We start from the raw sequence: 27,929 nt of genomic DNA, 5'->3' as shown, positions 1-27,929 counted from the left end.
GCCAGTTGGAATGCTACAGGTGCAAAAAGGAAGGTGACTGTTCACACTTCTAAGCCTGGAATATGGTCAGAAAGCTGGCTTCATACCGGCTCACAAGTGAGCAGGATGAGGAAGGGGTCAGACTGACTGGGGAGGGGACTTCCTGAAGCCCTATCTGCTCTTCTTCCGCAGTCATACCACATCTCCCACCCAGTTATGAGCCTCCATGCCCACTTGCTTATCAGCCAGGTGGGCAGTTTTCCATTTTTATTGAAATATAAAAAGTGCAAAGGTGAAATACATGATTGGTGCCAAGGAAGTCACTGTGAATGTGAATACTTGATTCACAGTACAAGTCCCCCTGCCCCCAGGTAAAGACCAGTCGGTGGTGGACAGGGGAGAGACCAAATAGATCCACGAGGCTCCCCAGTAAATGGGGCTCTGAGCAACACCTGATACAAAGGAAGGAAGGCAGAAAGCAGAAGCCTGGGCCTGGCCTAGAGACACAGGGACTGACAGCAGCCACACCAGGCCTTGGGACTCCTGACATGCTAGTGTCCTGGGAAAAGAGCCCAGTGAAGTCAGGCCCAGGCCACACCCGGCTCGCAGATGGGGCAGGACTGGTCAGTGAGGACCGCCACAGTACAGGCTCTGGCCAAGGCTGCAGGAAGGTGGTTCACCAGGAAGGGATAGCTGGAGAGAGGGATATCCATCATCATCAGGGTCCAGGGGGAGGTTGCTAGAACTTACCTGGCAGGGGCCAATCTAATTAGCAAAGTCTCTACCCAGCCCCTCCAGGAGTCCAAAACTGGAGGAAGGAGCCACCCCAGACCCTGAGGCACTGAGTCACCCCTGACCAGAGCAGGGACCAGTGTGACTCCACATCAGACGTGACCAAGGATCTGTCCAAGTAGGAAGGGAGGGGAGGCAAGGCATGGGGGGTGGAGTGGGCGGGGACTGCTTGTCAGTGGTCTGACCAGACACTAGGAGGCTCTCAGGGGTGAGAGTGGGGTGTCTATTTTGAATGGATGCTGGGACTCAGCCCTGTCATCCAAGCTGCCAGTCCTGGCAGAACCAGGGGGCTAAGACACCCTGGGGGCAGTACCACTTGGGAAGGCCTGACCCAGGATGTGTGGAAGAGAAGGCAGACAGAGGACTCCAGGCTGTCATTCGTTAACTGTGTAAGTGCCAGAAGCTGAGCCACCAGAGGGGAGGACAGGAACAGGGTGCTTGCAACCAGGCCTTCCTTCACCCAGACAGGGAGGAGTCTCAGCAGGGCCAGCCCAGGCCAGCTCAGCCTTTCATTCCCCAGCAGTCAGGAAGGGGAGGACCAGCCCCAGCTACCAGTCCAGCCGGCAGTGATTTTGGCATCTCCAGTTGCCAGGGGAAGAGGCAGGAGAAAGCAGGTAAGCAAGCGGTTGCTGGGGCCAGTCCTCCTGCCTGAAGAGCCAAGGCCAGCTCTGCAGAGCCCAGCAGGAGCCAGGGATCCAAAGAGGCAGTGAGAAGTATAAGGCGAAGAAAAACGTCTTGTGGTTACAGCGAGGCCTCCAGGGCCAGTGAGGTGGGCTGGACAGGAGGGGAGGAGGAGCTGTCCAGTTGGCTGGCTCCAGCTTCTGTCTCCAGGGGGGCTCACAGCCCCTTTCTGGGCAGGAGCCCTGGGCTCCCATAAGGCTGAAGCCAAGAGGAAGAGTCCAAACCGGGGCTATCAGAGAAGGGGGCGGGTGGGACAGGGGATGGGCTCAGAGCCCCTTGGAGTCAGGGCTGAAACAGCTCCCCCTGATGATCCAGGAGGAACTTGGTGAAGGTATTGATGGGATTAATGGCCTTGAGGGTGATGGCAGCATCCTTGGCCCACAGCAGGTTAGGGCCGAAGACAACAGCCAGGTTAGTGTTGGTCATCTTGTTCTGCTCACAGAAGGCAGAAATCTGTGGAAGGAATCAGGGGGCTGCAGCGGGAAGCCACAGACACCACCTCCCACGCCTGGCAACCACGCCCAGGAGCAGCAGCCATGGCAACTCCTCCTCCCTCTCTCCTCCAGGTAAGCGGTAGAGGCCCAGGCCGAGGTCTCACCTGCACCAGGAAGGCAGTGAGGAAACGCAGCACCAGGTAGTTCTCCTCGGGCAGCATCTGGAAGGCCTGCAGCGTCGCCTCCACTCTCTGGCTCTCATCAATGTCTATGAGGAAGGGGGGCCCAGGTCACAGGGGCCCATGGCCGGACTGGTTCGGGAAGCCCTGTCATGAGGCTAGGGGGAAGACCCAACCAGACTTTCCTTGAAGGACAGGCCAAACCCGCCTGCTTTGAGTCCAGCTGCAACCCCACCCTGCAGAAGCTGGAGGAGGGGGAGAGGGGCACTCACTGAGGAAGCCCACAACGTGGGAGTAGAGGTCAAAGGTGAGCAGAGGCTCAGGAAGCTCCCGGAGGAAGGTCTTGAGAATGACCGCTGGCAGGTGCAACTCATTGTACTGGTTGAAGTCCACAGGCAGCCCTGGGGGTGGGGAGGGGAGGAGCTGGGCCGAGCCTGGAGACCAGCAGCCAATCCAGAGGCCAAGCAGGCCCCACAGCCTGACTTCACCCTTGGCCACAAGCCTCCTCCTCCCACTGGGACAGGGGGCACAGGGTCAGGCCATCTGGGGAGTGGGGCCCCCGAGCACACACCACAGTTATTCCTCGCCTCCGAATGACCCTGAACCCAGGCTCCAGAAGCCTGACCTATGAGAAAGTAGGCCTGGGACAACCAGGCAGGAGTGAGACCCATGTAATTATACCAAATGCCACAGAAACCTTACACACGCACACACATACACACGTGTGCAGGCGCACGATCTGTACTGGCCCTCTGGGCTTCGACACGTCCCCAGGGCCACTCACCCATGTTGTACTTCTGTTGCACTTCCCGTACAACTTGGGTGTTGGCCGACCTCCGGAAAATCCCCTCAGTGGTGAGAGCTGGGAAACAGTGGGGCCTGGTGAGTCTCAGAGCTCTGGAGCAACGTGCGGACTCCCCACCCATTCTGTGTCTTGGGGTCCCAGTCAGGGTCAGTGTGGGTGCTGGTGCACGTTGGGACCTCGCCCAGCCCTGCCCAGCAGCTTCCCGAGGGGAGAGGGCTCCCCAGCACTCACCGTGGGCCTGTAGGTAGGCAACGGTCTCCCGCAGCACGAGCGGAATGGGCTCCTGCTCTGGGTTCTTCTCCCGGAGGCTGTGGGCACAACGCAGTGACGGGTCTGCAGCCCTCCTGGTCCCCAGGTGCCAGCCCCACCCACCTTTTGCATACTCACTGCTGCAAGGAGACCCCGAACTGCTGGTTGGGCAGAGGGGGCCGTGGTGGCATGGGCTTGGGGGCTGTCGCAGGGCTCTTCTGGGTGGATTTGAGGAAGTCATCATACCTGGGGAAGCAGCGGGGAGGGTCAGGGCCCCTACCTGGCTCTGCAGTCACTATGGCAACTCTTGTTTGTCAGGCACTTTCTGTGCTATCTTACATGGATTACCTTATTCAGTCCTCCCACCAACCCAGCTTTACACAGAAGTGAAGACTTTAAAGAGATTCAGTTACAGAGCTTTTCAGCGACAAGATACGGGATCTGGACTTGCTCTCTCTGACCCCATGTGCTGCGCCTTACTCATCACATCTGCTTCCCTTGTGTATCCTGGCGCTGTCAAGGCTGCTTCTCCCCTTGGCCAGCACATCCTACCCCCACAAACATGATATATGTGGACAGTGTGCCCGGTGGGCACACACCCCCCCCAGCCCAGTCTCACTTGAGCACTTGGCGAGGGATCCCCAGTTGCTCCAGCTTCACATGCTCGCTCAGCTCACTCAGGTAATTCACATAGAAGATCTTCTGACCAAACTTGAAGCTGCCGATGGAAGAAAGGGTATAGGTCCAGGGTAGGCCCGCTTCAGCAGGCCTCCACTTTCTCCTCAGCAGCCCACCCAGATCAGACAGAGGCCTAGCCCCAAAGTGGTCGGTCCCCAGGATGCTTGGCTTCCTCAGGTATCTGCTTCACAGTTCAAGGGGAAGCACAAGAGACGAGTGCCCCGCCCTGGGCCCACTCACCTAATGATGGGCTTGAAGAGGATGAGCAGGGTCTTGATGAACATGGTGGGGTGCACGATGTACAGAGCCTTGATATTCTTCTTGTACCTGCAGAGGCAGAACGGGGAACTCAGGACTGGGCATGGTAGGAGAGGCACAGAGCTAAGCTCTTAATGTACAGTTACTGATTTGATGACTCACAGTAAACCTGCGAGGTAAGTGCCATTGTCGCCCTATTTTATAGATTAGGAAAGCGAGTAAGTAGAGAAACTGGGATATAAGCCCAGGCCATTCCAACTTGAGACTCTTTGTGTTTAGTTTACCCAGGTAGGGGGGACCCGCCTCCCCCGGCATGGAATACGTTCCTGCCCAAACAGGGCAGCCCAGAACCCGGCAGAGCTGCTGGCCCCCGGGCCCTGGAGCTCCTCCGAGGCCCTAACCCACTTGCGGTCAAACTCCCGGTAGGCGTCCCGGAGCCAGCTGAGGGAGGGCTTGTTGTCGCTGGTCAGGCCATGGTGCAGGTAGAGCAGCGTGTAGTCGCTCTCCACATACTGGTCCAGGGTGTGCTTCAGGTATCTGTAAGAGACGAGCCCCACTCAGGCCTGCCCTGTATGCAAGTGGGGCCCCACTAAGACAGAACCAGTGCCCCAGGAATCCCCTCCTCCTGCCTTCGCCAGCCCCTCTCCTGCCCTGTCTGTCCTGGCTGTATAATCAGTCACCATGTTGGGGTGGAGGAGGAACGAGGTAGTGGCTGGGCTGGGTGGAGGAATAATAAGAACAGCAGCAGCTCTCAGGTCTGAGCACTGACTAGGAGTCAGGAGACCAGGACTCTAACTGGAGCCATCTCACATACCTGCAGTAAAAATGGGAATAACATTTCACTCACAGGATTGCCCCGAGTCAACAGAAATGACGACAGTCACCATTTACCAGTATTCAGCTCTTAGTGTCTACCAAGCACTTTGTATGCAGTATCTCGTGCCTTCCTCATTATAATGGAGGCCAATACAATCCCCTTCTTATGAGCGAGGGCAGTGAGGCTCAGAGAGGTCAAGTGCTTCTCTGAGGTCACACAGCTTGTGGTGGAGACTGGAGGTGAACTAACTCTCCAAGTTTCACCTTGTTGATCATGGGACAGCTCTGCCTTTTACACTCCCAGTGCTGTCTGTAGAACACTGTGCCCACGAAAGGGGATCAGGGTGGTCAGAGGGTCCCCTCCCCTGCTCCAGTCACTGGATGTTCTGTGGACCAAAGACCCACACCTCAAGTTCCCTAGGCTCACAACACAATACCTACCATCCAACACAAACACACACACGGGTGTTGGGCCCACCTGAGGTGGAGAAGTATGAATTGAGTGAACGTGAATTCCAGAAAGGGAGAGGAGCCCAGTGGAAAACCCTCTCTCTGTTGGCCAACAGCTCCCAGGCCCCAGCAGGAACACCACTCCAGGCTGGGAGGCTGGGCATGCAGGAATGCTAAGGGCTTCCAAGGGGAGGAGGGTAAGGAGGGGAGGAGGGAAAGGAGGGAAGGAGCCTTTTTATTTTTTTAATGATTTGGAAAGCTTACAGTTATTAATTAGAAATCTGATGGTTTTTAAATTTTATTAGTTGATTTATTTTTGGCTGCGTTGGGTCTTCATTTTTGCGCGCTGGCTTTCTCTAGTTGCAGTGAGTGGGGGCTGCTCTTCGTTGCGGTGCGCGGGCTTCTCATTGCGGTGGCTTCTCTTGTTGCGGAGCACGGGCTCTAGGCACGCAGGCTTCAGTAGTTGTGGCTCGTGCGCTTTAGTAGTTGTGGCACGTGGGCTCAGTAGTTGTGGCTCACGGGCTCTAAAGTGCAGACTCAGTAGTTGTGGCACACAGGCTTAGTTGCTCCGTGGCATGTGAGATCTTCCTGGACCAGGGCTCCAACCCGTGCCCCCTGCACTGGCAGGCGGATTCTTAACCACTGAGCCACCAGGGAAGCCCAGGAAGGAGCCTTGGGAAGTGCCCAAGGATGTGACTAAGTGCCCAGACACAACCCGACCTATCCCAGAGAGGCTAACCTAAACATTGGTCCATGGGTGCCAGCACTGGCAGACACGTGAGGTGTCTTATGCTGGATTTATTATCTTGATTCCCATCATTATCACTATACAGTAATTTACCCCTTACACACATTGAGCGCTTTGCAGTTTGAAAACAGCTGTCACATAAAAAGATGGCATTTTGCAACTATAAAATAGCAAAAGTTAGGGACTTCCCTGGTGGTCTAGCAGTTAAGACTCTGTGCTTCCACTGCAGGGGGTATGGGTTCGATCCCTGGTTGGGGAAATAAGATACCGCATGCCATGCAAAAAATAAATAAAAATCAAAATAAATAAAATAGCAAAAGTTGTAGTGAAAATACACTCATCCTTTGATGAATGTTATGACCTTTTGGAGGTCAATAAAGTGATGTTTATCAGAAGCTATAAAATGTTCATACTCTGACCTGATAAAAATATGTCCAGGAATTTATCTCAAGGAACTAATCAGAGATGAACAGAAATGTTTTTGTAAAAGGCTGCTCATTATAGCCTGTTTTATAATGGGGGGAAAAATGAGCATCAAAGGAAGTGTCCAAGAACAGAATATTGGTTAAATAAATCACAGGAGATCTATAAATAGAATACTTCACAGGATGTTTCTGCAGACAGAACCAATCTGTGAAGTTGGATGTGAGAACAGTGGTTACCCTTTGGGGTACTGCCTGGAAGAGCAAAGGGAAGTTTGTAGGTGTGGATGACATGGGTGTATTTCGTTTTTGAAAATTCATCAAGTAGTATACATAATGTGTTCACTTTTCTGGATACACATATGTCAATAAAATTTTTTGAAAGGATATCCTTGAAGAATGTTTAATGCTCAGAAGATAAAAACATTATGTAAGATACAAAACTGACTATAGAGTTCTGTATATGTTATAGAAAAAAATGGGAAGTAAATACACTGAAATGTTAACAGTGGTTTTCTCTCTGGGTGGTGGGTTTATGGGAGACTTTGTTTATTGCTGTCTGTATTTTTTCTTAATAGCTATCTACATTTTTCTACATTCTTGAAATCTGTGATACTTTACAAATGAATACAATGACATTTCACAGGGCTCAGGAGAGACCTGACCCCAAGCACACAGCTAGTAAGAGGCAGAGTTGAAGTTTAACTGGTCTTCTGCATCCAAGCTTCAGGCACTTTCCATTTCAACCCCCCAGATCTGGCTGGACAGCTGGGAAAAGCCAAGTCTGAGATAATCTGACTGAAAACAAGATGACAGGACTGATGCATGATGAAAGCGCCTCCCTGCCCGGCCAGGTGGTGGCGGGGAGATCCTGCTGGGAAGGAGTGGAGGATGGACAGGATGGGTGACAGAGGGCTTCCCGAAGGCAGACAAAGCCCCAGAGTGGGGGCAGCCTCGCTCAGCACGCTCTCTCCTGAAAGCTGGGTGCTTTCCCATCCACCTCCTCTGACTTCCTCCCACTCAGCCCATAATCTGGCCAGGAGTCTGTCACCTGCCTTGTCAGATGCTGTGACAATAAACCCAGAAAGGAGGTTAGGTGACTCAGCCACCCTCAGGCTGGGCTTCTTGGCCTGTTCCTGGCTGGGCCATGTGACGGGCCTGAAGAAGGCTCTGCCTACCTGCACGGCAGAGGAGCAGTGGGAGGAGGGCTCAGGAGACCAGAGAGAAAGCATTCACACAAAGCTGGAGAGACTCGGGCCTGGCCCTGGCTCACAGGACTGCAAAGCCTCTGCAGTCAGGCCCTCCCCTTCTGTTGCTGTAGCCCCGGACTGTCCCCAATCCCACACCAGCCCCTCCACACACACAATCATTCAGGATCCCAAAGAAGCCGGTAAGGGTGGGGCAGACATTTGCAATTGCAGGGAGTGCTTTAAAGGGTCAGGAAAGAAAGGAGTGCAAGATGGAAACTGTACACACACTGAGGACCTCAGGAGGAAGTCAGTCATGGCTCTGCCTCCAGGGATCCCGCACCTGCTGTGGGCCCAGCACTGGCCCAGTGGCGGCTCAACGATGAACACTTATCAGAACACAGTCTGTCAAACTCCTGCTTTCAATCAGCCTTTGGACTTGCATCAGGAGATCTCTAGACCAAACAGAGCTATTACCTGTATTTAGCTATTAGAACCTGGATAGGTACAGAAGTTGTTGGCACCAGATTTGGCACAAAACAACACTAATTATTCATGTAAATGATGAACAACTTCAACTGCCTCAGAAGCGCACCATATCGTTATCATAATCAGTCCTCACACTTGGACGGTATTTTACTTTTCAAAGCATTTTCAAGTGCAGTATCTCACTCCTACGAGGAACAAGGGCTGTATTATTATTCCCCAAGAAGAGTGAAGAAAAAGAGGCTTAAAGAGATGAACACACTTTCCAAGGTCACACAGATGGTTTCCAGGACTAGAAACCAGATCTGACACCTAGCCCAGTGCTCCCAATATCCCTCAGGAGAACAGGGGAGGCCTTGAGGGAGGTGGCTTGGTACCCCCGGGGCAGGAAGGGACAGTAAGGAAAATGGCTCCAGGCCGTGGTGGGGATCTGAGCACGGGTTCCATCACTTCCCCATGGGTACTCACCCCAGGAGTTTGCTATGGTCCAGCTGGTGGCTCGGGGGCATTCGGCAGGCACTAAACACAATGATCTTCCGCCCATACTTGTCATCTCCTAGGTGTGGAGAAAGGTGGAGCACAGTGGGTGAACAATAAGCCAAGAGAAGTCAGGTGAGGATCTGAAAGGGGCCAGGCCTGGAGACTGTACCATTTAGCGTTGGGGCCAGAGTGGCCCATGCGGACAGACCTCTGGGCAGGTGCCTGCACTCAAGGGTGTGTCACTGAAGAAAGAGGGACAGGTGGTCTCAGGGCTACAGAGCTGGGGCACAAAAAAATAACATGACTTCTTAAAAAGTCATGCCTGGTGGAAACAACACAAATGTCCATCAATGGATGGGTAGATGAAGAAAATGTGGTGTATCCATGCAATGGACTATTGGCTATAAAAAGGAATGGAGTACTGATACACGCTTCATTGTGAATGAACCTTGAAAACATGATGCTAAGTCAAAGAAGCTGGACATAAAAGGCTACATATTGTTTGGTTCCATTTATATGAGCTATATAGGTAAATCTGTAACAACAGAAAGCAAATTAGTGGTTATAGGTGCTGGGAGGAAGGGAGAATAGGGATTGATGCTTATGGTTATGGGGGTTGGTATGGGTGAAACTATGGATGAAATGGATGAAATGATGGAACTAGATAGAGGTGGTGGTGGTTCAACATTGTGAATGTACTAAATACCACCAAAGTATACACTTTAAAATGGTTAATTTTTTTTTTTTTTTTTTTTTTGGCTGCGTTGGGTCTTTGTTGCTGTGCACGGGCTTTCTCTGGTTGCGGTGAGCGGGGGCTACTCTTCGTTGCGGTGCACGGGCTTCTCATTGCGGTGGCTTCTCTTGTTGCAGAGCATGGGCTCTAGCTAGGCGCGCGGGCTTCAGTAGTTGCGGCACACGGGCTCAGTAGTTGTGGCTCGCGGGCTCTAGAGCACAGGCTCAGTAGTTGTGGCGCACGGGCTTAGTTGCTCCGCGGCATGTGGGATCTTCCCGGGCCAGGGCTCGAACCCGTGTCGCCTGCATTGGCTGGCGGATTCTTAACCACTGCGCCACCAGGGAAGCCCCTAAAATGGTTAATTTTATGTTATATAAATTTCACCATAACTAAGAAAACAAAAAAAGTCACACCCACCAAAGCAACTGTTATCTTGCCGTACATCATCTTAAAACTCCACACCTATTCCAGAAGCGTCTCTTGTGAGCAGCCTGTATTTGAAAAACTTCTTGAAGCTCCCTTCTCAGAAAGCCTGAGGCCAATGAGGAAATCAGTCTGATTACTTAATAGTCACGTCTTGTTCTTGACTAACAACACTTTCTGATTTTACTGCCAGAATTATTTGCCACAGTTGACTGACCTCTGGACATTTCTAAAAATCATTCCTTTCTCATTAAGGATATTCTAAAACACATGGAGTAGAGAGGATTTTGTAACACTTTGGGAAGGTGCTCATTTGAGTGTAATCACTGAGGGATGTCTGTCCAAAACTAGTCACTATTTCATGGTCTGACCATCTGGCTTTGTCATGAAGCTGGGGAGCTCCTGAGACATATGCCACAGCCTCCCAAGGTGAGATGCTCTTCCAGGGTCAGTGTGAACCAGGGACTCTAAGCACAGCTCGATGGGGGCAAGGCCTGGTCCCCACTCCCCCGTGTCCCAGGGCCCTTCCCTTTATCTTTACCCTCACACCTCTCCAGAGTCATTCTTGCCTAATCCCCACTGCTTCAGAGGCCAATAAAAAGACCCCTTACACAGCCCACACAGTCTGTCCTCCTACCTCTGAGGATTCAGGGATTCCCCCAACAACTTGCTGAGTGTCTTCTCCATGTTAAATAAACCATGATCTTGATGATCCTTCTTGGTCAGTGAGTGACTTAACCCAGGACTCAGTGCTTTTCCAAGGTGGTTGCCAAGGCTCTGACCCTTTTCTCAAGGGCTGGGGCAAGACTCAGTGGAGGGGCTGAGGAATGCTTCTGGAATGTGGGCAGCACGGCCCCAGTCCCTGCTGGTGGCCCAGCCTGGTGCTCTGGCCTGAGCTATTGCCTGACTCCCAGCAGTCTCCCACTGCATCCAGCCTCTGGATCAACCCCTCCAATGATCCCATCTCCACCCAGAACACTGCCTAGTCTCTGCTGGCCCTAGCCAAACGTCCTAGCCAGGACCCTCCAAGAATTTCCTGGGTCAGGGTCTGAGGCCTGGCCCACCAAGCCCAGAGAGAGGCTCCGTTCTCCTTTCTAAACTGCCCCCAGCTTCTAGCCTTGGAGAATTAGAAACATCTACCTGCCCTTGACTCTCCTGCCTTGACTCTTTTCTTCCTGAACCCCACCCCAAGCTGTATAAAAGCCCCGTAGAAAGGCTCACTTTGAGGCTTGGCCCCACCAACCGCCTCTGAAGGCTCACACCATGCATACCTTCGGCCCAGTCCGCAGCAGGTGGCTTTAGCCTCTGTCTCTCATGCCAGACAGACTTCCTCTAGGCAATTCTGCTCCCTTCCTCTAGGCTAACTCCTCTGAATCCTTAAGACTCATCCCAGGCATAATCTCCCAGAAGCCTGTGTCCCCTCCTCCTCCCTGCAGGCAGGTTAGCTGTCCCTTTTCATAGCTCCCAGCATGAACGAACCATCACCCGTCTCTGTCACAACACTTTGACTCTCCTGTATAACTATTTATGTGTCTGTCTCCTCTAGTGGCTGTGAGCAGCTCAAAGACAGGGACTGTCTTGTCCATCTTTAAATGTCCAGATGGTCCAGAGCCCAGCAATGTGGCAGGTATTCAATAAACGCTGGTAGCCTGTCACAGGTCGGCATTACACGGTATGCACGGTTCTATTTCTGAGTTTGCTCACAATGTTATCTGGGATATGAAACTGCTTTGGACAGTTTCCCAAAGCCTGGGGCAGAATTTCTCCAGACTTAACAAGCAGAGAACCCTCTGCAGGCATGTCTGAGGAGGAGTTGGTGCAGCTCCGTCCAGCAGCAGGTCTATTTTGAAAGACCAGGTGTCACCTGTTCCCCTCCACACCCTGGACCAGATCCTGAGGCGCTGGGTTCCTTCCAGGCCAGTTGGGGGTGGCTCTGCGGCCTGCTCTGATTCACTTCCCATAGGCTTTGACAGAAGAAAGAGCAGACTGGCAGTGGGTAGGGATGAAGGGTTAGACTGCCCAGGCCACCCTCGTGGACAATCTGGAGCTTCAGAAACCCCTGGACCTTCTATTATGAGCCTGTGGGGTGGGGGGACATCATCTGTCTACTCCCCTCTAAGCAGAGGAAACGCCAGGGTATAGCAGAAAATGCTGGGAGGAGCATGGAGGATTCTAAAAGATTCTCTTCATCACTGCCCTGCCCTCCAACAGTAAGGCAGCCCTCACTGGCCGGCAGATTTGAGGACTTAGGCAGAGCAGAAAGTCTGAGCTCACAAGGCTCTGGTATTTAAAGAGCTGGTAACTGGTTAAGCAGGCAATTGAGGTGAGAGGCCAGAGGCCTGTAGTTCCACCGCTCAGCTGCCCCAGCAACTTGTAAATGGGAAATTGGGTTCTCAACCAGGTTTCCATCAATGGGCGTCCACCAATGTCATGATGTTATATAAAAAATATTACAAGCACATGCACGTGTTTTCTGGGGAAGAGGTCCACACCTTTCATATTTTCAAGGAGGACTCTTGACCAGTTTCAAGAACCGCTTCCCTGGACTGTACGCTCCTTGAAGGAGGGAATGTGCATTTTTCCTCAATGAATCCTCAATGCTGGGGACTTCCCTGGTGGACCAGTGGTTAAGAATCCACCTTCCAATGGAGGGGATGCGGGTTCGATCCCTGGTCGGGGAACTAAGATCCCACATGCCACTGGGCAACTAAGCCCACACGCCACAACTACTGAGCTCGTGCACCTCAACTAGAGAGCCTGCATGCCACAAATTACACAGCCCACGTGCTCTGGAGCCCATGCGCCACAACTAGAGAGAGGCCCACGCGCCTCAATGAAAGATCCCACGTGCTTCAAAAAAGACCTGACGCAGGCATAAATAAATATTAAAAAAAAAATCCTCAGTGCTGAGTACTGGACTTGTTCCCAAAGTAGGTGTTTTATAAATGCATGCCAAGTAAAGTCAGGATGGGGATGGGGGACAAAGGAGGGGGCTCAGAGAGGGACTGGATGGCAAGACTCCCAGACCAGCAAAGAACGAGACATGGGCAACCCCAGGGCTTAGCCCGTCCTCTCCTCCCTGGAGTGGAGTCCCATTGCCCAAGTCCTTGAGTGGCTCGGGCATGTGCCAGCAGGCAGGGTAACGGCTCCTACAAGAAGCATGTATAAAAAGGCCTGGGAGTCCCCTCCTCGTCTCCGAAGATTCAAATAGATTTACCCTGGAAACTGAAGGGAAAGAAGGAGTTGGCATCACTGGGGGCTCCAGAGCACTGAGGGGGAGGGCTCAAAAGGAGGCACGGCGTTTGCGGAAAGCACCGGGAGAAGACCAGCCGCCAGAGAATGAAGCCTCCGCGTTCCCAAGAGACGCATCAGGAACTTCCCAGGGGAACCTGGGTATTAATCAGCCACAGAGCAGCTCCTCCAGCAGGCGTTCTGGGACCCGCCAGACCAGCACACTCCCGCGACCTGAGAGCAGGCCAACCAAGGAGGTGGGAGGTGGGGGCTGGGGCACATTGGTTAAAATGTGAAATTGTCAGGAATACCGCAAGCCAGCTGACATCATCGTTGGTGGCTAGAAATCTGCTATTTGTAGTTAGAAATGGCACATGTTACAAATAATAGCCTTTTCTTTTTTTTCTTTCTGGAGGGCCAACTATTAAACCTTTACCAGCACACCACTGGAAAGAACCCACGTGGACCAGTCAGGTTTGACCGTGGAGCATGACAGCTACTGCCAGCAAGGAGAACAGAGGCTACAGAGGAGTTGGGGACATAACGCACCCTCCCTTCCAACGTGGGCTCTTTCTCTGGTTTCCAAGGCCAGGAAACTGGCCTCCCAGGAAGTCACCGTAGCCTCATTAAACAACTCTTGCTCTGGCAGTGCCATTCCAAACTCTTCTCAGCAGTCAGAGAGGCACACACATGGGGGACACCCTACCAGAGGGGCCCTGAGCCAGCACTCGGGCCCGGCCATTGCTTACAGCCAGCCCCACGACCCCCATGGACAAGGGCCCCCCTTCCCTGGGGCTCCTTTCCCTTTGGGCTCTGGATGTGTGGGCTCCCCACACAGTCCCCACCCTGTCAAATCTCCCATAAATCCCCTGCTGTTTCCAGCTCCCAAGTACTGCCAGCTCCCAGCTCCCAGCTCCCCGGAGTGGGGCTGCAATTAAGCTGGCTCCACCTGGCCTCCACCAAGAGCCCTTCTTGATCCACAGCCCAGAGAGGCCAAGCACAGACAGCCAGGAACACACCTACCTGGCTGGGCCCCCTCAGGCTCATCGCACCCTGGAGAGACAGAAACATGTTGCAGCTCTGCTTGCAGGGGTCACCTGGTGGGGATGGGGGCAGTCTTCCCTGCTCTGCCTTGTGACTTGGCCACATAGCCAGGAGGATGTCAGCTGAGAGACTCCTTCACATCAGACATCCCCATGCCCCAGTCAGGTCCGTCTCTAGGAGTGAGGAAAGTTCTGAGCCTTCAGGTGACTCTCCTGTACTCAGGGCAGGACCAGGCCAAAAAAGAGCTCTCAGCCTTGCTTTTGTAGGGGTGACAGAGGCCATAGCCAAGTCCTCCAATCCAGACCAGGGCAGGCATCAGGAACACAGATGCCAAGGAAACACCTTCACATTAGGAACAATCCTCTCAACTGCCCCATCCCTCCCTGAGCCCAGCATTCAGGAGAGACGGAGCTCCCTGCTGCTTCCCTATGGCCGGATGCCTCCAGGGTCCCCTCAGCCAGCACCACTCAGGGCTCCAGGGGCCACAAGCTACCTGGCTCCCCTTGCCCACCCCAATGCCTCAGGGCAGGGCCGTGCTGCCATCCTTGCTTACAGCTGAAGAAAAGACAAAGGATCCTACAATTCCAATTTCTTCTTCTAGCACTAGGACCCTATAGGCAGAAACCAGGTCATCAACATCTCTGCTACCTCCCTTGCTCCTGGAGGCTTCTGGGTCCTGCATTATGAACAGGAGGGCGGGAGCTCACTGAGGCCAAGCCCCAGGGGGGGCTCCACGCTCATTCTTAGCAGGGCAGCACATCTGCGGGGAACCTGATGCTCCAGGAGTCATGTGGCTCCTAACTCCTGGAAGGAGGGTCTGCCATTCCAGACTTCCTTGGAGGTAGGGTTTCCCCGGAGGGACTGGCACCTCCCTGCTCCCCAGTAACTGATGGGGAAGAAAAGCTGACCTGAGGGCAAAGGGAAGGGAGGTGAATGACTGCTTATAAGGGCCGAGTATGTTCTGGCTGTGGGCCGGGCCCTGGTATACATTCACGATTGTCATCCTCTCAGCAACCTTGTGAGGAAGAAATGAGCTCACACTGCAGAGCGGGAAATCAAACCCAGGGCTTTCACAGAGCCTCCCACACGCCATCTGCCAGTGCAGATGATGAGGTCACAGGTCAGGATGTGGTTGCAGGTGAACAGACCAAGTGGCCATCACAATCAAGTCTGTATTTTTAATGAATGATACGTGGAGCCTCAATAGCCCCAGGGTCAGGGGTCAGACAAGCCCCTCCCCTGCAGCCCCTCCCCCTAAGCCAGGGATGCAGACTGTTAGGGAAAAAGTGTAAGGCTGGGTGTGCTCACCTGCCACCTCCACAATCTGGTGCCGGGCAATGTCGTAGTAAGGGTCATCCCACTTCAGGTGTGTGACAGGTTCCGGGGAGCTGCTTTTGGAGTCATCTGAGGAACACAGCAAAGTCAGGGGATCATCTGGGGGTCTGGCACAATTTTCTCCCTGAGATTCGTGCTCTTTGGCCCTCCTCCCAGTAAGGCTTGTGCTCCCAGCCCCACCCTGGGGCTGGTCTGTTTGCCCGCATCCTGTCCTCCTGGGGTCTTCCTTCCACAGGAAGGGGGTCTCCCCTTCTAAGGCGCTTATGGCTGCTGAGATCCAGCAGTACCCACCTGACTTGGGAAAGTCAGGCATTTCGTCTGAGGGCCAGTTCTTCTCATCAATGGAGGCGAGCTTCAGCTGGTTCAGAGACTGGCTGGTGTCATCCAAAGTCAGGTCGTCCTGCAGCTCTGAGAGTGGGTCCATGGCCAAGCCTCTGCCCCACAGCTTCACGCTGCAGAACCTGAAGAGAACCCTGGGGGACAGGAGGGAGTTGGCAGGTCAGTGACACACTCTTTTCACCCATAACTTCTATAGCAAGCCCTCCTGCTCCCCACTTTCCTCCTCCAAGCTCCCTTGTCCCTGTTCCTCAACATTCCTCATCCTTGCCAAGAGCTCCATGTAGCTCCTCCTGGCTCCACAGTTTTCTGGCATGTTGCCAGAAAAGGCAGCTGGGGCATAGGATGGCACACCTCAGTGCCTGCCTTCAGGCCCTCCAGCTGGATGAGGAAGAGCTGTGCCAGGCCCCGCACTGCCCACCACCCAGCTGGTTCAGTCGAGCAGTCCCAACTGCAGAGGTTCAAGGGCCATGCCCCTCTCCTCCAGGGTCATAGAGCACAGAAGCTTCCCAGGCCCCAGCAGTGATGGGGAAGAGATATTGCAAGAATCTAAGGAGCACAGGGCTGCTCCAAACCCCTGCCTGAAAAAGGTCAGCTGTGGCCCTGGCTACTCCATCCGTCACTCCTGGCCCAGGGAAGAGGAGGTGGCCAGAGACCATAAGACCTAAAAATAAAGGCCATGGGGCTTCCCTGGTGGCGCAGTGGTTGAGAGTCCGCCTGCCGATGCAGGGGACACGGGTTCGTGCCCCGGTCCGGGAAGATCCCACATGCCGCGGAGCGGCTGGGCCCGTGAGCCACGGCCGCTGAGCCTGAGCGTCCGGAGCCTGTGCTCCGCAACGGGAGAGGCCACAACAGTGAGAGGCCCGCGTACCGGGGAAAAAAAAAAAAAGGCGATGGCCAAGGGGCCCAGCTGGGTTTGCCCCAGGACAGGAATGAGGAGCAGGAAAGGGAGCCTTCCTGCCAGTCACTGTGACAATCTGCAGGCTCCTGGAGGCTCCCAAGCCCAATCTACTCTGGGGGGAGCTCCTGACACTAGTTTCAAGGTGGGAAAGATCAACAGACCACCTTAAGGACTGGGGGGTACAGGTGGGTAAGGAGGAAGCCCATGACACCCAGAGTCCAGAGAGCCAGGAGGTGGAAAACAGAACAACAGCTGTTGCATGCGGGGAGGGAGAGGAGCCAACTCTGCAACTGGGTTTGCCCAGGTCTGGGGTGTGGCCTCATGGATGTGGCTGAGTGCAGCCTGGAGGAGGCACGTTCTGCCCTCAGCCCTAACCTGAAGCCAATCCCTCTCCCTTCACAAGCTCACCATATGTGTGAGGGTGGGAGTTTCAATTCAACCCACTCGTCCAACCCCAACGAGGCTGCTCTAAGTCCAGTGCATTCCTGGAGCCTCAAAAAGTGACATATATGGTCACAGAATCAGCAGGGCAGATAAGGAGCACAGACAAGACCCAGGCGTGGGTAGGGAGAAGAGAGGAGAACTGTGGGCGCCCAGCTCCAGATCCTGAACACCTCTGAGCGATGTGACAACCGCCTGCGCACATCACAGCAAAGACTCCATCCGGATGGCAAACCAGCAGCTCCCTACTTACTTACTTAGCAACAACCTAGCAACAACTACCCTGTTACCAGGGCAACCACACTGATTCAGTGGCAAAAGCTGTTTGAAGCTCCTGAGCCAAAACTGAGCCGCCAAACAGCCAGGAAAAAAAAAAAAAAAAAAAAAACAACGTATTTTTCTTCCTCTTCCTCTCCTCTGGCCTTATCTGCTACCCTTATTCACTGCTCACTACCAAAATACAAGTCCCTTAGCACAAACACAGAGAAAGAAGTTCTCTATTGTTTGGGAATGCATATCTACCAGAGAGTGCTGCTGTACCCCTCACCCCAGCTCTCCATTCCAAGCAACCCTCAGTCTTGAGAAATCCACACCTGATACAGCTATAAGCTCCTCCTCATATTCAACCAGGAAGCTATGAGGGCTCCCCCAAAGGGGCCCCTGGCCAGGTAACAGGGACAGAATTTAGCTCACAGTAACCCTCCCCAGGCCTGAGCCTTCTCTCCATCCCTTCTGTTTGGTTACTGCCCAGGTACCAAGAGCTCCTTCAGCCCTGCCCACAGCAGTTCCAGAGAAGTTTTTCTGCACACAGTGGGTGCTTGATGCAGTGAAAAAAACATGGGATGAGATACATGTAGAACTGGATTATAGTCCTGACTGAGTCGCAAAGATGCTGAGCAAGTCCTTTTCCTATCTAGGCCTAAATTTCCTCATCTACAGAAGTGAAGGCTCCTCCCAGAAATATAATTCTCCAGCATTCTAAATTACTTGTGCTGAAGTGAACAACGGGATTAGATGGAACAGCTGGGAGTTGAAGTATGTGTGAGGGAGGGAGAGGGACACTCTCTAAAAGGGAGACGATCTTGAACTCCACCTCTTTCAGTAACTCTTCTATTTTGTCAGTTCTTCCAGAACTGACCCCTCCCCCGCCCCATAAGCTCCTTTTCCAGCCCAACTAATCACAGTTGTTTCCACCTCCCAGCCAGCCTAGCCTCCCTCACTACCCTCCAACCCACAGCTGTTGCCCTCTGTGAGCCCAGAAGCTCAGCTCCCATTCAGTGGGAGGGGGAGGGAAGCTAGTGCAGGGCAATTCTAACATAAAGTAGTAGAAATGAAGCATCCTGGCTGCCTAAGACTCCTGTCACTTACAAGTCCTGCTCCACTCTGCAAAATAATCCTTACTGTCAGATTAGTTTTTCCCTTCTCAGTTGGTAAAATCGCTACCTTTACAATAATCTTCAAGAATCACTTTAGGTAGGAGTGTTAACCTTTGGGAAGTCCTAGAGCTCTCTGAAATTCTGGAGAAATTTATGGACTTTTTCCCTAAGAAAAATCAGCACATGCATGAAATCTTGCATGAAATTTTAAGGGGTTCACAGACCCTCTTTCCCGTTTAAGAAACCCTGCCTACTCAAAATTACATCTGGCACAGAGTTGATGCTCAGTCATTTGCTGAATGACTGAACAAATCAATTTGTATCCTAAGAGGAAAAGGGAACCAACCACCATGAACTGGATACAAATTATCTTCACAACAGCACCAGTGAGGTATGTATTACTAAACCCATTTTACAGTTTGAGAAACCGAGGACCAGAAAAAGTAAGCAAGTTGCTTAGGGTCATACAGCAAGGTCAAGATTTTAATCCATGTCTCCCTTAAGGTGGTTGCTTTGTGCAGGTCAATGTCTCAATACTTCTCTAATGGACTGTCATTCAAGCGATTCTCAAAGTTCTACAAAAGGGCAAAGTAAAGCTTCTCTCCTAATCTCCTCCGTGGACAACTGAAATAACAACTTAAAATCGTATTCTCTGGCCTGGGGATCGCCCTCCTAGTTGGGGCTCCAAAATTGTGAAAATGCAAATCCCACAATACAACAGCAAAACTTTTAACTACAATCACATTTGCATAGAGCCTCATGGTTTACAAAACCCGGATTGGGTGTAATTATCCCATTTCACAGATTAAGAAATAGATATGAAAGTGCGGCCTAATAAGTGGCAAGGGTGGAATACTTCCCCCAAATTTCTTGGTCTTAGTTCTTCCCCAGATCGGACCAGGGAGACTTCCCCTTCCCACGAGCTTGCTCAATGACAGCGAGCGAGGAGGCCAGGAAGAAGGCAGCAAGGAAGCAAAGTCCTCTCACTTCAGACCCTCGAGGGGGGCCGAATTCCCGCAGCAGGAAGGCCAGGTTCCCAGGCCCCATTCCACCCTTGCTCCCTTCCTCGGTTCCGCTCGGATCCTCCCCATCCGGATCCCATCCCTTCAGAAGACCAGGTCAGTCCCTTTCCTCCCCCCACCCCCACGCCTCCCAGGGAGACCCCGCGCCCCGCAGCTCACCGTGGCGGGTCACCGCTCCCTCTGCCACGCCTGTCAAAGACAGGCAAACATCCGGCTCCGCGGTCGAATGGGAACCACCCCCTCCCTGTCGCTTCACTCCCCAGCCACTTCCGCCACACCTCCGACCCACTTCCGACCCACTGCCCGGTCCAAACATGGCCTTCCAGGAGCCCCGCCCACTTCCTTACGTGCGCGCTTACGTACCCGCCTGGCGGAGGGACAGTATAACCGTCCGACTCGTCCCTCCCAAAAGGAAGCCATTGAAACCATTAGTTCCTCTCTACCGGATACTCAAATCTCTAGTGGACCTCCGGAATTCTAAACTCGTATTGTTCTCGGACAGAGATTTGCCTCACCACTACTGCCAAACTCCCAGTCCTGCGCACCAATGAGGTCTGACTCTTACGATTCTTTCCCGAGAGGAAATTTGGTAGTCAATGACTGTTTCCGGGGGGAGCTGAGAAGGTGAGTCTCACTTCCGGCGGAGGGAGGCTTTCTGACCCGGGATGGAGGAGGCGGAGGAGCTGCCCTTGGAGTGGGAGAGACTGCAGTTCGGTGAGTGACCTGCGGTGTCTCCGACCCTCGGCCCTGGCCTAGATACTCCTGACGTTCTCTGGTCAACTCTTTCCCCGCCCCGACCCTTTTCCTCCCGAGCCTGGCATCCTCCTCCAGTGCCCTCAGAACCTCTGGGAGCTTCTTAAGAGCCCTCGAACCGCCTCAAACCTTTCCGGGACCCCCTTGGAGCCCTTACATATCCCTCAGACTCCTGAGGCCTAGCTGGATCTCGGGTTTTCTCCCTCACCTTTCCCCACCCCACGACCTCTTGGGCCGCTTCTTCACTGTCTTTCTCTGTCCCTGCAGCCCCCGATCCACGCCTGGGCCCGGACTCAGGATGGAGCCCTTCCAGAGAAGGCTGTGCACAGGGACTCAAAGACCTCTCGCCCGGACCTACCCGAGCCATCCTCGCTTTAAAGAGCCTCCCGCGGGGCTTGGCCCTTGGCCCCTCACTCATCAAGGAGCAGCGCTTGGGGGTCTGGTGTGTTGGGGAACCCTTGCAGCCAGGACTGCTCTGGGGGCCACTGGAAGAGGAGTCTGTCTCCGAGCAGAAGGGTCATGGAGTGAAAACAAAGCAGAAGGAGGTATTGAGGGTTAGGGCTTTACCTCTCCGTGACTGAAAATTTTGATCAGACGTTTCTCGATAACTCTCCAGTTTGTTAGATGCAGGGTGTTTCAAGAGATAGGAGATGGTTTATGCCCTCTCTCTCAGGAACTGTCTCATCCCCTCACTTTCGGTAGCTGAGGAGGTGCAAAAAATTATTAAAAGGTGGATTAGTAGATGGAACTTCCCTGGGTCCAGTGGTTAAGACTCCAGCGCTTCCACCGCAGGGGGCGCGGGTTCGATCCCTGGTCGGGGAACTAAGATCCCCCACAGGCCACACAGCGCAGCCAAAATGTAAAAAAAAAAACAAGGTGAATTAGTAGAGTGTCAGCAATGATGACGAAAGTCAAGAACAAAGGTTTTTGGCATTAAAAAGCCATGGGGGGACTTCCCTGGTGGCACAGTGGTTAAGAATCCACCTGCCAATGCTGGGGACACGGGTTCGATCCCTGGCCTGGGAAGATCACACATGCCGTGGAGCAGCTAAGCCCGTGCGCCACAACTACTCAGCCTGCGCTCTAGAGCTGGCGAGCCACAACTACTGAGCCCACACGCTTACAGCCCGTGCTCCACAGCAAGAGAAGCCACCTCAATGAGAAGCCCACGCACCGTAACGAAGAGTAGCCCCTGCTCACAGCAACTAAAGTCAGTGTGCAGCAAGGAAGACCCAATGCAGCCAAACATAAATAAATAAAATAAATAAATTTATTTTTTTAAAAAGCCATGGGATCAAATCCCAGCTTTGTCACATAGCTAGTTAGATGGCAGGCCTCGTTTAACTCATATGTAAAATAAAGGAATGGCTGTTTCCTTTATTTTAATTCTCCAGGATTATTTGGAACAAAAGATGAAAAAGCACAGGTAAAGGATTTCATTGCATAAGTCCTGAAAAACAAATTTACAGTTGAGGTACCTCTTACTACTTCTTCTTTTTGGTATTCACTGAAAGGCAATAATTTGTTCAATTCAGTAATTCACCACACTTTGGGAGGGAGGTGAGGGGGCAGTTTTTTTGGCCTTTATTGAATGAAAACTCGAACGGCATAGTCCTATAGAGGCACACCAGAGACCACTAACCTTCTAGGGGCTTCATCTTAGATCTGTCTCAGGAGAGGTTACATCAGGGTTTTTTGTTGTTGTTGTTTGTTTCACCCTGGTCCCCTCAAACACATGGGAGAAAGACTTTTATTGGTTTATTTCAGGACGTGTCACTAGGCCCATGGGGAGATGTGTGTGCTTGTGAGCAGAGCTCAGGCTGGACTAGGTAAGTTACAGGAGAGTATGTAGTGAAGATGCTCCTTTGAGGCTTTCTGTTGTGGCATGGGATGGAACTGGAAGCTGACTTCTGGTTCCCACCCAGGGATCTTTGCAGTGAGTGTTCCAAAGGCATGGGATCCTTTAGAACTCAGACTGCCCAGGAGCTGGGGCTTTCAGGGAGGGCCACTTGAAGGGGATCTCCTGAGCTAACTCTTGCTCTGCTTTGCAGTTTGGTGCAGCGGGGCAGGCTGGAGGGTGAGGGAAACGTGGCCCCAGTGCGGATCAGCGAGAGGCTCCACCTGCAGGTGTACCGGGTCGTGCTGCCAGGTTTTGAGCTGCTGATGTGGCCCCAGCCTCCCTCAGAGGGCCTGAGCCCCACCCAGCCCAGGCTAGAGGAAGAGGCGTCCTTGGCTGTGGTGACAGAAGTGGAGTCTGCTGTACAACAGGAAGTGGCCTCCCCCGGGGAGGATGTAGCAGAACCTTGCACAGGTATGTGTCAAATAAATGCTGGCTTCCCCAGTTATCACCAAAATAACCTGTTGATAAGACAAAGCAAAGCTTATGGCGTAAGACGGTAGGGGAGAACAGTAGCATTTCTGAGAGGGAAGGGCAAAACCTGGATATTTCTCGAAATTTTGAAGTCTGGTATAAGGTGGATTTTTCAGTGTGGGGTGGGGTCGGGGCTCGATCAGTGTTGGGTAAGGATCATGACACAGTAGTTTAGGATTTGTGGAGGCAGCAAGGCTAGAATTTTCAGGTAGAGGTTCACAGAGTTTGGGGATGTAAACTGTCATTTGATGCTTTTTATTAAAGAGTGACAGGTCTTTTCCTTGAAATGAACAATATAGTTGACTCTTGAACAACACGGGGGTTAAGGGGCACTGACCCTCCGGGCAGTTGAAAATGTGGGTCTAACTTATGGTTGACCCTCCATATCCAAGGTTTCACATCTGTGGGTTCAACCATGTAGTGCTGTGGTATTTACTGTTGAAAAAAATCCTCGTATACGTGGGTCCGTGCAGTTCAAACCTGTGTTTTTCAAGGGTCAACTGTATAGATACTTGCAAGTTTTATCTCCCTGAGTTAAGTTTTCTGGAATCGTAGGGTCACACTGACAAAGACAGCAAAGTTGTGTATAAGGTTCCCAGTTCTCTTATGTTTTTTCTGTCTGGGCTGGGGCTGGGGATTCCTTTATTTTCACGTGACCTAAAGCGAGGAGGTGGTGGTCTCAACTCATCCTAAGTGCATGTCTCCAGAGGGAGAACAAGGGCACTCTGGGATGGCCTTTCTCTAGAAATCATCCAGATGTCTAGACACTATGGTTCCCAGGAGAGCCTCCCCAGAAGGCACCTGAGACTGGACAGAAAGGTGAACAGAGTGTGTGTGACTCATGTTCCAGGGAAGAGACTGGTGTCATCGCTGGCATTGCAGTTCAGGGGCTGAGGAGGAGAAGACACATATTGCTATAATTTCCTGGTGAGACCACCGTGACCCCCTGCTACAGTCTCTACTAAGCCCAGCACCCCACTCTTGCCTTGCAGATCCTGGTCACCAGTCACCCCCCCGCATCCAGGCGGTGAGCCCTGGACTTAAGCCCCGAATCCAGGACCAAGTTTCCAAGGAGAGCCAGCCACTCGGCCCATCGCCTCAGGATGGCCGTGTAGACGAGGAGGACCCACCCCAGACCCAGATGCCACCTGAACCTCAGAGCAGCTCCACTCCCCAGCAGGGCCCTGAGAGCAGTGAGGCCAGTTCCTCATCTTCTGCCAGGGGCCCCCAGCTGCGTGCTTACCTAGTCAGGAAGTTGTGTAGCCCCAGTGATCAATGGCCACCCAGAGTGAAGACCTCAGAGCCCGGGGCCCAGCAGAGTGGAGAGCAGCAGCACCCTGGCTTCCCCACATGCTTGCGGAGCGCCCCTGGCCCGGTGGGAGGCTCCCCGAAGCGGGGGCGACGGTACCGCTGTGCCGAGTGTGGCAAGGCCTTCCTGCAGCTGTGCCACCTGAAGAAGCATGCATTCGTGCACACGGGCCACAAGCCCTTCCTTTGCACCGAGTGTGGCAAGAGCTACAGCTCAGAGGAGAGCTTCAAAGCCCACATGCTGGGCCACCGTGGGGTGCGGCCATTCCCCTGCCCTCAGTGCACCAAGGCCTACGGCACCCGGCGAGACCTCAGAGAGCACCAGGTTGTACACTCAGGTGCCCGGCCCTTTACTTGCGACCAGTGTGGCAAGGCCTTCGCCCGCCGGCCCTCCCTGCGGCTGCATCGCAAGACACACCAGGTGCCAGCGGCCCCTGCCCCGTGCCCGTGCCCTGTGTGCGGGAGGCCCCTGGCCAACCAGGGCTCCCTGCGGAACCACATGCGGCTCCACACGGGGGAGAAGCCCTTCCTGTGCCCACACTGCGGCCGGGCGTTCCGCCAGCGGGGCAGCCTGCGCGGGCACCTGCGGCTGCACACAGGGGAGCGCCCTTACCGCTGCCCACACTGCGCTGATGCCTTCCCCCAGCTGCCTGAACTGCGGCGCCACCTCATCTCCCACACCGGGGAGGCCCACCTGTGCCCCGTGTGTGGGAAGGCCCTCCGGGATCCCCACACGCTGCGCGCGCACGAGCGCTTGCACTCAGGTGAGAGGCCCTTCCCGTGCCCTCAGTGTGGCCGTGCTTACACGCTGGCGACCAAGCTGAGGCGCCACCTCAAATCCCACCTGGCCGACAAGCCCTACCGCTGCCCCACCTGTGGCATGGGCTACACTCTCCTCCAAAGCCTCAAGCGGCACCAGCTCAGTCATCAGCCCGGGCCACCCTCCAGCCCACCCTGTGTGCCGCCTGCCGCTTCTGAGCCCACCGTGGTGCTCCTGCAGACCGAGCCAGAACTACTGGACACATGCAGTGAACGGGGCGGGTCCCCAGCCCCGGACGTCTTCGAGGTCACCCTTTCCGAGAGCCAGGATAAGTGCTTTGTGGTGCCCGAGGAGCCAGGTCCTGCTCCCAGCCTGGTGCTGATCCATAAGGACATGGGCTTTAGCACCTGGGCAGAAGTGGTAGAGGTGGAGACGGGCACCTGACCACCCTCACCTTTCCTCAGCAGAGCTCTGTATAAAGACTGGTGTTTATGAGCTTGGGGGTCTGGATCTTTCTCTTTGGGTTCCCTGATAGAGACTAGTCTATGAGAAGCAGGTCAAGGACTTCCCTTCCTGCTTATGGACAACCACTTTGTTTCCCAAGACTCTTAATAAGGTAAACCACTTCTAGATGTAAGTTCTTTATCAGCTTCCAGTAGAGCTTGTCCTGCCACCCTCCCTGGGAACTCCTCAAGGTGCTTGTTCTTTAAATGTTGCAGAAGTGACCCTGCCCAGTGAGGTAGCCAGGTCGCAGGCAGCACTGTTGCCCTGCTGGGGTGCTTAGTGCTGGAATAGTCACTCCCATCCAGCTCCCTGAGGGACAAGCATTTCTATTTGGAACCAAACGGAATGACTTGTGAAGGTTAAAAGGCCAGAGACACTCAGCTGACAAGTCTCTGAGTCAGGCATTAGATTATTCTGGCAGCTTTTCTCACCACCGAAGGCCTGTGAGGTTGGTTTTTGTTCTGTGCTGAAGGACACCAGACTCATTGGAGGTGGCTAGGGCAGGTCTGCACCCTTCTGTGTATCTGGCCAAAGGCAGCCCTGCTGAGGGAAAGAGCGAGGAATGAACATGTGTTTCATGTTTCATCAGCTGCGGGCCTGGCCTGCCCGAGGTGCTGGGGACGCAGCTGTGGACAAGACAGAGGCAGCGCCCTTTACAGAGCTCAGGCCTACAAGGGGCAAAGGGCAACAGTAAGAGTTTAAAGAGGAGCACTCCCCGGTGCTGTGGATGTGTTTAACGGGATGGGTTGACCTGTGGGCATCAGGGAAGGTGTCCCCAAGAAATTACAATGATAATAAACAGCCTTTGTTGTGGGCCAGTCCTTTATGTGAGTTTATTTCTAGAATCCTGTAGCAATCCTGTGAGATTGTTAGGAGGACAGTCAGGAACAAAGAGCTTTAAGTGTCCTGCCAAGGTGACAGCTACTAGGTGGCAGAGCTGAGATTCAAATCCACGTAGTTTAGCCCTGGAGTAAGGCTCTTAACCTGCACACTCTAGCGTCCAGCATTTCAGCCGTGACTTGTTGGATGAGGAGGTGTGGGGGAAGGTGGGGATGTGAGGGGCTGCGTGTGAAAAAGCCCCATGGTGAGAGCCTGGGTGTGAGCCCTGAGACCAGCATGGCTGGAGCAGAGAATGAGGGGAGGGGGGCAGGGTCAGGTCACACAGGCCTTGCTTCAAGAGCTTGGACTTTATTCTCAGGACATTGAGGGGCTCTTTGAAGGGTTTTGAGCAGGGGAATGATACGATCAGATTCATGATTGAAGAGACCACTGGAGAGGGCTAGCGGGCAAGGTGCAGTTGTGGGGAAATCAGTTAGGTGGCTGGGAATGGGTGGTAGTGGAAATGCAGTCATTCACCCAACAAATACTGAGCACTTCCCGCGTGCTGGCTGTTAGGGGTATAGCAGTAATAACAGCCTCTGCTCTCATGTAGTTACGTTCTGGTGTGGCAGGAGCCAGTAAACAAATATATGTCAGATGATGGTAAATATAGTGAAGAAAAGTAATGCAGTGGAGAGGTTGAACATTGGGAGTGTGATTTTACAGAGGGCGTCAGGGAAGGCCTCCAGTGACGTGACAGAGACCTGAACTACGGAGAGGAGTGAGCCAGGCTGGTGTCTGCAGAAGGAGCTGGGTTCCAGTCAGAGGAAACAGTACCAGCAGAGCCCAGCGAGTTCAAGCAAGGGCAAGGAACAGAGCGGCCAGGGCGGAGCGTGGCAGGAGGTGAGGGCAGGGGCTGCAGGCTTGGGGGAGGGCTTTGGGTGGACATGTTCTCTGGGAGGTAGAAGTGACCAAAGTCAAAGACTGAGGGAGAGAGGAAGATCTGACCCCTGCTTTCTGAGTTAGCAAGTTAGGTAGCCGTGGGGTGGGAGAGGGACAGCTATGATTTTGGCTGGGGATGGGTTGAGTCGAGCTGCCTGTGGGGGAGATCTCACGAAGGCAGTGGGAAATGGGCACAACCTGCGGGGAGAGGGGAGGCTCCTCAGGAGAGACTAAGTCAGCGTCCGATGAAACAGGAGAACCTGCAACGTGTAAGTCGCAGAAGCTGATGGAAGAGCATCTCAACAAGGAAGAAGAGGGCAACGATGTCCTTTGCTGTTGGGAAGGTTGAAATTTGCCAGTCGCTGGTGAGCTGAGTGAGGGCAGTTGGGAGCCAGACTGCATTGCTTTGAGGAGGGGGAGGCAAGAGAGACAGGGGAGCTTACATTCTTGTTCCATCCTCCTCCTGTCCTGCAAATTGGGTGTTGTGCCGCATGTTTCACAGATGGGGAAACAGGTTCAGAGCGGGTTGGTAACTGCCGAGACCGCACAATCAGTAAACAGCAGAGCCAGGATTGCGACCTGTCTGTGTCCTCTGGCTTCCCAGCACTCAATCTCCGTGTCATAAGCAGCCCCATGTCTCCTGCTTTGCACTGACTTTAACCCATCCACCCACCCAATGTGAATGACTTCTTGGGAAAGTGTCATTCTGAAACTGTCCAAGGAGAGGGAGGACAGCAAGAGATGGTGACAATCTGTGGAGAGAAAGGCCACACCATCCAAAGCCTGAAAAACAGCTGCTAATACTAGTTTTGAGTCAGCCAACCTCCTGACTCAGCCTGGTAGGTCCTACTCTCTTCCAGCTCCAGCTTCAGGCGGGTCATTCCAACTAAGGTAACCTCAGCTGTGTCTGCCCAGTGTTGTTATCTAACTTGGGGACATACCCATCGCTTGATACTGAACAGTGCAGGGAAGTGGGGATGCTTTGG

General features: G+C 53.4%; 2 protein-coding genes across 2 annotated transcripts; one reads left to right on the top strand and one right to left on the bottom strand.

Moving 5' to 3' along the window:
* Nucleotides 1–229: 229 nt before the first annotated feature.
* Nucleotides 230–19,739, bottom strand: ARHGAP1 (Rho GTPase activating protein 1). Its single transcript, XM_060105106.1, has 13 exons — nucleotides 19,646–19,739; nucleotides 15,702–15,883; nucleotides 15,384–15,479; nucleotides 8,633–8,720; nucleotides 4,461–4,592; nucleotides 4,038–4,124; nucleotides 3,739–3,837; nucleotides 3,258–3,365; nucleotides 3,102–3,178; nucleotides 2,850–2,927; nucleotides 2,338–2,466; nucleotides 2,051–2,154; nucleotides 230–1,905 (listed from the first exon to the last, which is right to left on the bottom strand). The coding sequence occupies exons 2-13, from the start codon at nucleotides 15,832–15,834 to the stop codon at nucleotides 1,735–1,737; spliced, it is 1,302 nt and encodes a 433-aa protein (XP_059961089.1). The 5' UTR covers nucleotides 15,835–15,883; nucleotides 19,646–19,739; the 3' UTR covers nucleotides 230–1,734.
* Nucleotides 19,740–19,858: 119 nt separating this feature from the next.
* ZNF408 (zinc finger protein 408) lies at nucleotides 19,859–25,992 on the top strand. Its single transcript, XM_060104160.1, has 5 exons — nucleotides 19,859–20,200; nucleotides 20,507–20,784; nucleotides 22,007–22,068; nucleotides 22,291–22,550; nucleotides 23,603–25,992. Exons 1-5 carry the CDS (start codon nucleotides 20,152–20,154, stop codon nucleotides 25,120–25,122), a joined length of 2,169 nt encoding a protein of 722 aa, XP_059960143.1. The 5' UTR covers nucleotides 19,859–20,151; the 3' UTR covers nucleotides 25,123–25,992.
* Nucleotides 25,993–27,929: the final 1,937 nt, after the last annotated feature.

The sequence above is a fragment of the Mesoplodon densirostris genome, chromosome 7 (genome assembly GCF_025265405.1).
Source record: "Mesoplodon densirostris isolate mMesDen1 chromosome 7, mMesDen1 primary haplotype, whole genome shotgun sequence".
Taxonomy (NCBI): Eukaryota; Metazoa; Chordata; class Mammalia; order Artiodactyla; family Ziphiidae; genus Mesoplodon; species Mesoplodon densirostris.
This window is presented reverse-complemented; position numbering and strand designations above follow the sequence as displayed.

Excerpts from the sequence above, each read along its gene's own strand:
- ARHGAP1 (XM_060105106.1), bottom strand. The coding sequence starts at position 15,834 with ATGGACCCACTCTCAGAGCTGCAGGACGACCTGACTTTGGATGACACC. Across the intron at positions 3,179-3,257 it reads TTCGGGGTCTCCTTGCAGCA|CCTCCGGGAGAAGAACCCAG; the intron begins GTGAGTATGCAA and ends TTGTGCCCACAG. Across the intron at positions 1,906-2,050 it reads TCACTGCCTTCCTGGTGCAG|ATTTCTGCCTTCTGTGAGCA; the intron begins GTGAGACCTCGG and ends TTCCTTCCACAG.
- ZNF408 (XM_060104160.1), top strand. The coding sequence starts at position 20,152 with ATGGAGGAGGCGGAGGAGCTGCCCTTGGAGTGGGAGAGACTGCAGTTC. Across the intron at positions 20,785-22,006 it reads TGAAAACAAAGCAGAAGGAG|GACGTGTCACTAGGCCCATG; the intron begins GTATTGAGGGTT and ends GGTTTATTTCAG. Across the intron at positions 22,069-22,290 it reads CAGAGCTCAGGCTGGACTAG|TTTGGTGCAGCGGGGCAGGC; the intron begins GTAAGTTACAGG and ends TCTGCTTTGCAG.